The sequence below is a fragment of the Labeo rohita genome, chromosome 5 (genome assembly GCF_022985175.1).
Source record: "Labeo rohita strain BAU-BD-2019 chromosome 5, IGBB_LRoh.1.0, whole genome shotgun sequence".
Taxonomy (NCBI): domain Eukaryota; kingdom Metazoa; phylum Chordata; class Actinopteri; order Cypriniformes; family Cyprinidae; genus Labeo; species Labeo rohita.
This window is the reverse complement of record NC_066873.1, coordinates 4,362,930-4,375,836: the sequence shown is the minus strand read 5'-3', so window position 1 is coordinate 4,375,836 and position 12,907 is coordinate 4,362,930. Positions and strand designations below refer to the sequence as shown.

Below are 12,907 nucleotides of genomic sequence, written 5' to 3'. Positions count from 1 at the left end.
AGATGTGAATTTGCATTTCCTTCAGCCTGAGGTGTATTAATTTCACTTTTGGTGTGAACGGGCTTTTACATTTGTAAAATAACCTTTTTATTTTAAAAACAAACAAGCAAGCCAAACTCAAAAGTAACGTAATACATTACTTTCCATAAAAAGTAACTAATAGCGTAATTAGTTTATTTTTTAAGGAGTAACGCAATATTGTACTGCATTACTTTTAAAAGTAACTTTCTCCAACACTGATCATTAAAATAAATATTGATAAATATTGATACGTAATGCTTATTCATTGTGTGTTAAAAATGTAAACAAACACAAAATGACAAATTTTCAAAACTGCACATCTGAAGCTACTTTGTCTGCACAAAATAAGTCAAAGTTGTAACATACAGAAAGCAATTCTGTTGTAATGATATGACTCAGCTAATTTGACCTTTTTGGACATGGGCACATTAACTAATGACAAGTTGTCACTATATTTCAATAGAAATTACATTAAGTATATTTTAGTGTACCATAAATGCTTGTCAGTACATTAAGCAGTGCCCTTTAACCATATTTGAAAGACAAGAAAAGAAATTATGAAAATACCCAGCAGGCACAAGACATCAATATAACAGCAGGTTGACGTTGGACATGACGTCGGACAGACGTTGCATTTTGGTTGAGAATCGGGTGGACGTCAGTATTTGATGCCAATTTGACATTGACTTAATGTTGGATTTTGGTTACACAACCTAAAAACAGCTGACATCAGTATTTGACATCAAATTAACATTGACATTAGACGTTGAACTGACATTGAATTTTGGTTACCCCAAGTCACAACCTAAATTTAACCAAATATCAACATCTTATGATGTTGTGTGCCTGCTGGGTACATAATTAGATGTACTTAATTTCTACACCAAATTTCAGCTAATTGCATTTAATATAAATTGAAACTGTAGCAACTTTTTTACTTTATTGCAGTTAACATGCTATTTAGTGTCTGAAAACATTACACTCACACACAGTTCACACTTTCTTTCAAATTCTTTCCAAGTATGTTATTTCTTTTTTGTTTGATAAAGTATCCTAAATGTTCATAGTTTTAGAAATGTTAAAGTAAAACTTTTCTTGAAAGTCTTTCAAAACAGTTTGAAACCAACTTGAACAGAAGATTACATTTCCAAGAACTACATTTTTCATGGTCATCATCTCTCTTAATCACAACTTTCACACTCTTTTTATGACTGTATCGAAGTAACCCTCCTGCTTCAGTTCCTGTGTTAATAGGTTTATTCCTATGAATAACTTCGCTCAGTTCTGATCCAGAACCGGACATGATCTGAGTCATAAATCTCTGCTGTAAGACATGGTGTTCTAGTGACATCATTCTGTCTCTCACCTTCACAGAAGTCACAGACCAGGGTGGCCGGCGGGACTTGAAAGCGGTGCCGTTCATCAGCTACCTGTCGGGGCTGCTGAAGACGCAGCTGCTGTCTGATGACCTGGTGGCCGGTGTGGAGATCCGGTGCCAGGAGAAGGGCAGCTGCCCGGCCGCCTGCCACCTGTGCAGACAAGCAGGCCGTGAGACGGCCAGCCCGACGCCAGTCCTCCTGGAAGTCAGCCGCATCGTGCCCCTGTACAGCCTGGTGCAGGATAATGTTACTAAAGAGGTAAACGAAGGCTAGTCTTTCACTCTTAGAAATAATAGTTCATATAAGAATCAAAAAGGGGTTTCCAGACTGTTGACCTAATGTAAAAATAAAATTCAAAACGCTTTTATTGTTGGTACACAATTGTCGCTATCCACAATGCGTTTGCATTTTAGTATTACAATATATTGTGACATGATATATTGTTATTATACTCCTGCATTGTTGAACAATTGTATCAACATGTGTATATATACCCCAGTTTTTATAGGGAAAGACTGCATAATGTTTAGCCACGTCACTACTGATTTTTCAACTAATCAATCATGTTAACAACTTCACAGCACTTATTGTGAGTTTCACTGACATTGTAGTATAGGGTCGCTTTGTGAAAAGATCTCAGTGGTTCATTTTAGATATAGTAAGACAGAAACTCACCTGTTCCTCACTCATGTTGGTCTGTTGTATTCCCTGAAAAGTTAAATGGGTGTTTCAGGTCTCAGGAGACTAGCGTAAATTGACCGACAGCGCCATCAGCTGTTTTTGGAAAAGGAAGTTGCTCAATTGCATTAGTGAAAAAAATCTGCCTGCACGCATTTGTGAGAAAAGTTTCCTCATGAAACGGCAACTGAGTCTTGCAGTTGTAACACACAATACATATATTTGTCCATACCACTGCATTTTCTCTCTCAGATAGAGTTGCTAATAATTTTGTATTTGTTTGAAAGTTGAGTTTTTCTTTGGAAAGCAGATTGTGTTTATTTGCAAAACGCTGAATTACTTTGATGAATATTGGCACAAAATTCACTCCATATAAATTTGTCTAAAAATCACATGGAAACATTGTCAATATCAGGGAGCTGGAAGAAGAAAAGTCCAAAGAATGAATGAAAACTATTGCTTTAAATACAGCATTTTAAGTCTTGGAAGTTCTCTCAATAATCTAATACAGTGGTAAGAAAAGGTTTGAAGGTGTTGCAGTAACCCCCGAAGAAACTTTTAATTGATAAGGCGAGTGTGACATTTTATGTGCCTCAAGAAGTTACTTCTTATGCTGAATTGATAGTAATCCAAAAAAAAAAAAAAAAAAAAAAAAAAAGAAAGAAAAAGGAAGGACAAATAATCTAATGAAAATGAAAACAATATTCATGAATGAACTAAATATGTACTGAAAATGATCTTGCATCAATGACATTTGGTCTTTAAATGCATGTGAATTAGAGCTGAATTATGTATAAAACTGTTCAACTCACATGTGGAAGGTATAAACATGAATTCCACAGATAGTGTTTCTTGTTAAACATTGGCAGTAGATTGAGTCTCCTGTCGGGTAAATAAGTGACGTATTTTGCTGCTTTAGAAGCACCGGTAGATGGCAGGAGTGATTTTCATTGTGATGAAGCAGGCTTTCTCTTTCTGGAAGGATGTTACGAACTCAGAAGACTGAGCTTAAATGGAGATAATGCAACATGAACTATTATATATTAATATCGTAATAGAAGAAGAATAAAAATGTTAACAATCTTGCACTCGTTTCTTGGCTGGACCGTGTGATCATAAAATATCCTCGGTCCTTAAATGAGAAGATTGCATTAGTAGCCGCTGCACCTTCTGAGTCACTTGCGTAATGAGGATATTAAATTTAGTTTTGGAGCAGATTTGCAAGGGCTTTCTTTTCCGCATCATCCCCCGTACTGCTGACGTCTTGAAAGGCAAGATGCCATTAACCGGTGTCTGTTGTTCTGCAGCGTCAAGAGACTCCAGAGTGACTCACTTACCAAATGGCCCGCTTTGGCCCGGTGTATGCGTACCTGACGGACGAGCGCGCTGGGGATCGGACCCGCTCCATAACACCGATTCCCTCAGCTAATTGCTTCTCATACTGAACTCAGTGCCTGCATGTGTGTGTGTGCGTGGATCTCGCAAATAACAGGAGCCTCGACGATGACGAAAGGCTCTCAATCGATAGCAGACGGTCCCTAGCGGGGATCTGTCGATTGGTAAACAAACAGGAGAGAAAAACGCAGCCGAGGCGGCTGGGAAGGGCTCAGACTAGAGCGTATAGCATGCTCAGAAGATACTGAGAGATTATGAGGATGATATTGATGTCATCGACCCTGGGGACGAGCCAGGACTCCTTGCGGTCGCAGCCTCCTGTCAATTAGTGTAACAGACACAAAGACCCACAGAGACAATGCTGTCATCTTCACCTGAACCCAAAACGCTGCTTCTTTCGACAGAAATAAAGCGATTTGTTATTAGGACATGATGGAAGAAGTCCAATAGGGTCCAATAAGAAACAAACACTGCGTAATCTGTCTTTTGTTTAGGAGTCTCACTAGTTTCATAAAGCAAGTTTGAAGTCATTTTTCTAGCTGCAGTCATCAAGACTTTACATCAGTCAGTTTGCACAGGGAAAATAACATGGATGGAGTTTATGAGTTTTGAGAATACATTTTAACCTTGATTTTATCCCTTCCCCAGTTGATTTTGATGCAGCGGTCGGAGGGTTTAAGGAATGAAGTTGTAGCAAAAAATGAGCGAGGTGGCATACAATGTATATTCTGTGTCCTTCATGCCTAATTGAGCTTCTTTTTCAGTCTCTTACTAATGGAAATATGGTTATGATCTGAAATGATCAGTTCATTTCCTTAAAAACACTGTACCGGAAAACAGGTCTGAGAAGGATAAATAGCAAAATTTGCAGAGCTTCTCATGTGACAGTTTTGATCCTGTTTTCATCATGGTTCCCCCCCTTCGCGAACCCAGCTACACACACTCGCACATACACACTCGTGCGTTCTTCTTTATATATTTGTGCAAGTAGGAAACTCATCAGTCATTTTAAGATTAAGGAGGAACTCTTAGGACACAGAGAAGAGAAGAAACATTCTTTCCAGCCGTTTTCTCATACATCTGGCAATACGTTTCTAATGCATCTCTAATCTGCAGTCAAAAATACCTAAAGTGAATAACTTAAAGTTGTCATGAAATGGAAATTCACCCCATCGATTTTCTTAATGCATATTATTGATCTCATTCTAAAAAAAAAAAAAGATTCATTCCTTCATGCTTCATTGTAAGTTTTTAATCAAAATATCAACTGGACCTTCTTGTAAAAACATCAGATTTCTTGCTGGTGGCATATGCCAGACATCTCCAATCATTTAGTCTACCTAAACCCCATCTATCCATAATACACTACAAACTCACAATTATTTTTGATTGCAAAATCTCAGAATTCAATTAACAACCAATTCCATTTTATTGCAGCTTTGTTCCGAACCATACGTCATGCAGTAAACCAAATGCAGATGATTCTGGCTGCTTCATCAATTAAACTTGTGTTGCACCACAAGGGGCACTATAGCAAGGAAAAGTGTAAATGTGCATTAGCCAAACGTTTGTTCCTGCATACTGTTATAAAGCATGTTTCTGGTCTTCGTTATGCATTTTCAACAGATTCAAGCTATTAACTCGCAATTCTGAGAAGATCGGAAGTCAGAATTACCTTTTATATATATATGTATATATATATATATATATATATATATATATATATAAAAACTGAATTGCAAGATATAAAATCAGAATTCTGGCTTCTTTCTCAGAATTCTGGTATCTTGCAATATAAATTGTAAAATATCAGAGTTCTAAGAGGAGAAGACAGAATTCTAATTTTATATTTCGCAATTCTGATATTTTTTCTCAAAATTGCAGGAAAAGAATTGTGAAATAAAAGGTTGCTATTATTTATTTATTATTAGTTTCACGTTTATTAATTCATTAATTCATCCATCCATCCATCCTGTTGTGGAAGCAATTTTCCATCCTTTATTGTAGAATTTAAAAAAATAAAAAATAAATCCTAGATTAGATTTTTTAGATGATTATTTTTTAGCATTGAATTTAACTCTTGTTTAAGTAATTAGATGTTACAGTATAATAGCACTGATAGATACAAATGAGATCATCAATTTGCATCAACGGAGGCTCGTAAAACAGTATACGGTCATGACAGCAAAACTGTAAAGTTTTTCTTCCCAAACTGTCTGACATCATACTAACTCACATTGCTAAGCATCTTTTTTGCCCTCCAAGTTTTGCTGACAGTTTTGCTTAAAGTTTGGACTCTTTTTGAGTCTCTCTGCGAAACTTCCTGAAAGCAATTCCCTGAAAATGATCAGCTCAACAGGTGGAGTGTTATATTTTGTGTGTGTGTCGAAGATAGTCTTCACTGTAATTGAGTATATGGCGGCTTCTTGGAATAAATCTGCTCAGCTAGGGAATCGCCGAAGGTGTGCCGCCAATCCGATCACGGTACAATCTCCTTTCTCCGAAGAAGAAAACGACGGATACTGCCTTCACAGTTTGTGTTAAACCCAAGGCAAGATGCTGACCGAAATCAATTTTCCAGGGAATGCTATAGCCATGGATTTTGCTAGCCATTTAAGTAGATAGAGAAAGCAAATCAAATCAGCTTATAGGCACCCTTGAGCCGGTTTGCTGCTTTTCAACGATGTGCACTTTTATTTGCATTCTTCGTGTCCCCTCATGAACCCCAGATTCAATCGAAGCCATAGCTCTCTTCCTGGAAGATGGTTATAGGTGTTCCTAGAAACAGGGACATTTCCTTCACTACATTAGGCCGAATGATCGGAATGACCTGTTTGCTGAGGTTTTGGGTCATCGGATGAATCAATTCCTCGGGCCAGCTGGCTAATGTTTGCACATATCAGACGCTGATTGGGGACAGTAATAGGGTGAGCTCAGATGAGTTACAACAGATAATAGCATTTAGACGTCATAATTGCCCCGCGTCTTGTCATTGAGAATGGGTTTCTCTGAGGTCTAGAGAGTTAAGAGCTTTTGTGGAACTCAGGGGTCATCGACAGTTTTGAAAAAGAAAGCAAACATCCGTCGCAAACGGTTGCTGTCGTCGTAAGTGTATTTTTTTTTTAACTCTGCTGTAGTGCACAAACTACTTCAGTTCTTCAGAAAGCTTAATTTGATTTGGAGTGAAGTGAAATCGAAGACTAAACTGGTGTGACACAGTGGAGTAAACTATTCGAGTAAATGTATGTAGTTACTGTACTGGGCAGCCGTGGCCTAATGGTTAGGGGTTGTAACCGAAAGGTTGCAGGTTTGAGTCCCAGGTCCGGCAGGGATTGAAGGTGAGTCCCTTGACCAAGGCACCGAACCGTTTGTTCACAGTGCGTGTGCGTGTTTGTTCACTACTCACTACTGTGTGTGTGTGTACTTGGATGGGTTGAATGCAGAGCACAAATTCCAAGTATGGGTCACCATACTTGGCCTCCTGTCACGTCCTTTCCCTTCCCTTTTTCCTTTCCTATAATGAAGTATCTTTTGGCTGCTTCGTAGTTTTACTGCGTAACAAAGATATTAGCAACTTTTACTTTCTACTTACCAGGTAGCATAATTTTTGAGAAATTATATGTACTTTTTACTCTACTACATTTGAAATGAGTAATGCAATTACTTGTTACATTATGCATGGCAACTTTTTCTGCAGCAGTTTATTTCTGCTTTCTCACTGACATTTCTCCTACATTCAGCATGAGTAAAATACTTAAGTGCTGTTAAAATCAGATATTCTAAGGCTGCGTTTCCACTGCAAGTCTTAATGCACAGATCCAATCTTTTGACCATATCCATTTTTTTGGCCCGCCTGTTTACATTCACTTTAGACATGACTGGAATCCGATACCTTTACAAAAATCACTGCCCAAAATGAGTGATCATGCACACGGTAGACCTTCAGGTTTTGAATGGTCGTGATATTAAAATGATTTATATAAATCACACCGAGTGGCCATTAGGCTATTATTACCCAGCATGGGCAACAGCTGTTGTTTTACAGCACAAAATCGGAATGAACGGATAAGACCAGAAAATAATGGTAATTTTCATTTGTTATTTTATCTGCAGCTCATTAGAGGAACAATTCTTTAGTGGAATAAAGTAGTGCCAAGGTGATGTTTATTTTAATAAATCTGAATGAAGTAAGGAGAAAGAGAACACGCGAGCGAGTGTGAAGCTTGCAAACAAGTGAAGCTTGTTGGTTTAATTACAAAAACTGTTAAAAGTTATCAGAGTAGCTTTTAGTAGCAAAGCTGTTGTATTTATAAAATTCATTGGGCAGGGGTTGATAACCAGCTCCTGAATGTGCGATTTCTTATCTATATATATACATCATAGAGCATGCCGGCATTAAAACACTGCATTGGAGTTCTGAGGGGAATCGGATATGTGTGTTTAGACATAGGTCGGACGTCCAGATATCAGATACGTATCCAATTAAAAAACACATTTGGTGCACATTTGCCCCAGATCGGATGCGAAAAAATTGGATTTTGTGCGGATATTTGTGTTTACACAAGTGCAACATATATGTAAACAAAAAAATCAGATTTTTTGTGCCAGTGTAAATGAACTTTGTCAGAAAGTTTTGAAATTTTCAGGCATTGTATTTAAACGAACTCCTCCTAGAGATTTAAACACATCAATGCCAAATTTGGTCAGTGTATTTCTAAAGCTCTTTGTGACGTTAAATTGCGAAGATCTTGATTTTTCGTTGAATGGCGTGTCCATGGCGGCCTTACAAACTGATGTTTCACCATGTAAAAGGAAGTTGTTATAATTCAGGCATACAATGTCCGATCGATCTGCACCAAAATTCAGATGTTTGATAAACAGGTGCACATGCCCAAATTCAGTTATAGCCATAGCGTCACCTGCTGGCAACAGGAAGTGGCATGTTTTATGCTATAACAAACTCCTCCTAGAGATTTAATGACATCAACATTATATGTTGTCAGTCTAATCTAAAGGCCTTTGTGATGTTAAATTGCGAAGATCTTGAGTTTTCGTTAAAGGGTGTGTCCGTGGTGGCCTGACAAACTGATGTTTCACCATGTAAAAGGAAGTTGTTATAACTCAGCCATACAATGTCCGATCTACCCTTAACTTCACACATTCGAAAAGAGTCCTGGCCTGAACACATATAAAAGGCCAATATACTGTTATAATCATAGCGCCACCTGCTGGCAACAGGAATTGTTTTGTTTTACACTAACTTAAACATGCAGTTTTCAATCTGCACTAAACTTCAGATGTTTGGTAATAGTTCTGACCTGAAGACATCTAAAGGCCAATACTCAGTTATAATCATAGTGCCATCCGTTGGCAATAGGATATGTCATGTTTTACACTAACTGAAACATACCGTGTTCAATCTGCGCCAAACTTTGTATGTTTGGAAGACATCTACGTGCCAATATTCAGTTATAGTCTTAGCGCCACCAGATGACAGCAGAAAGTTTGGCACATATAAATGACTTTGACATATTGCTTCTATATTTAGCATTTTAAATGCATATTGCTTGCGCCAGCGGGTGGTGGTGAGCCCGGTTTTGCAGCTTTAATGATGGTTGTTAAGTTTAGGTACACTGTAAAAAATAAAAAAACACAACTTAAACATAATAAAAACACAGCTTAAAATAATTTGTTACCCTGCTGCCTTAAAATTTTAAGTTCAGTCAACTAAAATAAGTTTAGTCAACTTAAAATGTTAAGTTGTACTAAGTAACAACTTAGATATTTATGTTTGCTAAACTTAACAGAAGGGTAAGTAACCCAGCTGCCTTAAAATTGTAAGTTGATTCAACTCAAATATCTAAGTTGTCACTTACTATAATTTAACATTTCAAGTTGAATAAACTTTTTTTGAGTTGACTGAACTTAAAATTTTAAGGCAGCCAGGTTACAGATTATTTTAAGTTGACTCAACAAATTGTTTTTTACGGTGTATGGAGTTAAGGGATCCAAATATATGTCTCTAATTTTACAGTATGTGCCAAATGTGACATTTGTTGGCAGCAATTTATTTTTTCCCTAAAAATTAAACTATCAGTATTGGCATCGACAGATAGCATTGGCTGTCATGTCGGCTGAAAAATGTAGTATTGTGTGTCCCTAATGTGACGTGACTTGAGTGCCGAATTGCATAGCTTGTACAAACATATCCACATCGCTATGATCAGATGCTTTATTAACTGCTGTTTTCTAAACACTGTCATTTTTGTTGTGTTTATTTTGTTTTTGAGAGGACGTTGCGCAGCACATATTCACGTTCGTGTTAACTCCACTTGCAGCATGAAGGGTGGCTTCAGGATGTTCACTAGCAGTAAACCGCTTATCAGGTATTTCAAGTTCTTTTTACTCCTCAGTGAACAACAACAAAACAGAACATCATCAGGGTCTTTAGGGTTCCCCGTCATACACCCTTTCTGTCTGACCTCCGTTAGATCCCCCTCATTACACACACATACACACATACACACACAAACACATCCCTAATTACCCTCCCTGTTTACCCAGTCGAAACTGGCTTAGGTTACCCTGCATACATAAACACAGCCATAATCGGTTTGTCTATTTTTCACATGTGCAGTTGAGCAGTCAAGCATGCTTTTTCTAGGAAACCGCTGGTGGTAAATGTGTGTGCACGTTTGCGGCTCTCTTGTTTTTGTCCATAAGTGCGGCTGCTCTCATCAACATTGATATTTCATGTTTTCTGATCATCTGTTTCCCATTTGCAGTGAAATTTTTTTTTTTTTTTTTTTTTTAACCCTTTTCACAATTGCCGAATGCCACTCTAATGGGCATATTTGTTAAACCTTCAACTTTTTTTTTTTTCTTTCAAGTGGCACTTTCTCGGAATGCATGCTTTGGTATGAACTACAGCGACTCTTGGAGTCATTGCCAAAATGCACACCAAAATGTGCTATTCCATCACCTTATGATGCACTTCTGTGGGTTTCTTGAACTGTTGTTTGACATGTTTTTGTGGAAAAGCTTTCTCTTTTAATCACTGGTTTCTCTCCAGGGACCTTCCCTACTTAAGGGTTACTTCCAGCATCTTGCCTTGTGCATTATTACAGTAAATAACACATGCAAAATGTTTGTCTTGATTCATAGTACAAATATCTAGCTCTAATTATTTTATTTAATTTTTAAATCAAGATACATTTACTTGAAATTTAAAATGACATAGAATATTAAGTCTCGTTTTCTAAAAAAATTATCAAAATTAAGTTCATGCTTATAACAAGAAAACAATATCTGTCATTGGGTTGAGGAAAATAAACTTAATTCAAAGGGAAAACAAGATTATTTTCCTTTTTTCCTTTTCTGTTTTTTCTGACATTTTTCTTCTAGTTTCAAGCATACACTTATTTCATTATGATACATTTTCTCAGAAAATTTTTGTAGAGTTTCCAGTAAAAACAACTGTATCATAATATATATAGCGTTTCCGTGATCTGGGTCACGCCGCCCACCCCACGCTCACACCTCCCATTCACTCTCTGTTTTGACTTCCACAACTCTGTGCCTCTGCCAGGCATCTCTCATGCAAGTCATTATACCGCAATGGATTGCAGTCTTCCCCTCCATCTCTCTGCCGCTGTAATAACGTCTCATTCATCAAGGCCGTTTAAAGAGAGTTGCCTGTGCGTAAATAAGGGGTGAGGTCTGGCAGCCAGAAACCTGCTGATGCTATCAGGGAGATGGGCGGCTTCCTCATCACTGTCTGCTGCTGCCTGTAAGGAAGGCTGAACATTCTGGCTGCTGGTCTCCTGCTCCACTTCTTATTTTGTGTGTCTCTGAACAGAAGAGAGGCTCTCGGAGTACACATAAACATCATATTCTTTTGATTTTCCCAGCAAAAATGTCCTGAGTCCTACACATAAACGTCAACCCACCTTCAGATTGCGTTTTTTTTTTTTTTTTTTTTTTTTTCCTCTGTCTTTCATTTGTATTTTGGTGTGTTTAGCATTTCTGAATGGATCTGTATAGTAGTTATATGCAGTCGTCTGGCATCTCTCTGTGGTCTTGCTCGGTATGGCATGTTGACTTACTGGTTAAAGTTGCTGTATAATTGAGCTTTACAGTGCCTTGCAAAAGTATTTATACCCTCCTTCATTTTTTTTCATGGTTTCTTATGTTGCAGCCTTATTGTTAAACTGCTTTAAATTACTTTTTTCCCCAGAACAATTTACACAAATAAAGCACTGAAATAAGTACATTGCTTTACATAGCTCAGTACTTAGTTGAAACACCTTTACAGCCTCAAGTCTTTTTGGGTATGATGCAACAAGCTTTGCACATCTGCATTTGGCGATTATCTGCCATTCTTTGCCTCACCTCTTCACCTCCCAAGCTCTGTCAGCTTGGATGGGGGCTGGCAGACATTTTCAGGTTTCTCCAGAAACATTTGATTGTGTTTAACCCAAGGCTCTGGCTGGGCCACTCAAGGACATTCACTGAGTTGTCTATTAGCCACTCCTGCTGTGTGCTTAGGGTCATTGTCCTGTTGGAAGGTGAACCTTCTGGCCAGTCTAAGATTCCCAGTTTGGTGCATTGAGCTTTCCTTCTACTCTAATGAGTCCCTCAGTCCCTGCTGCTGAAAACAACCCCACAGCATGAGTCTGCTACCAGCACACTTTACATTTGGGATGGTACTCAGCAGGTGATGAGCAGCACTTGGTTTCCTTCATACATCATGCTTGGAATTAAGGTTAATCAGACCACAGAATCTGGTTTCTCACAGTCTGAGGGTTGCAAATTCCAAGTGTTTTTTCATGTGTCTTCACTGAGCAGAGGATTGAGTTTGGCCACACCACCATAAAAATGGTGGTGTTGCGGTGATGTTTTTCCTGCTGTAAGTTTCTTCAATCTGCATATATGATCATGGAGCTTAACTAGAGTGACCATCAGTTTCTTGGTCACCATTATAATCAAGCCTCTTCTCCATCAGTTGCTCAGTTTGGCCAGGAGGCCAGCTCTAGAAAGAGTGCTAGTTGTTCCAAGTGTCTTCCATTATGGATAATGAATACTACATGCTTCTGTGAACCTTCAATGCAGCGGATTTTTTTTTCCAAACTATTCCCCAGATCTGTGCCTTCGCGAGCCTGTTTCTGAGCTCTTCAGGCAGTTGTTTTGACCTCAGGGCTTGGTTTTTGGTGTGTGCCTTTCCAAATCATACTCATTGAAATGAATTTGCCACAGTTTAACTCGACTTGAAGTGTAGTAACATCTACAAGCACTATGAGTGCTCCTGAGCTACATTTCAAGTGTCCCAGAAAAGGGTATGAATACTTATGGAATGTAAGAATTTCTAAGTTGTTACAAACCTGTTTTGTGATTTGCCATTATGGTGTATGTATTGTAGATTGATGTGGGGAAAA

The 12,907-nt window shown here is 38.1% G+C and overlaps 1 protein-coding gene across 1 annotated transcript in view; it reads left to right on the top strand.

Annotated features, from left to right (window-relative positions):
• Positions 1-12,907, top strand: part of LOC127165710 (astrotactin-2-like) — a 565,932-nt gene that overhangs the window by 493,463 nt on the left and 59,562 nt on the right. The window contains 1 exon segment of the mRNA XM_051110581.1: positions 1,396-1,658. Within this exon segment, the coding sequence (XP_050966538.1) occupies positions 1,396-1,658 (263 nt within the window).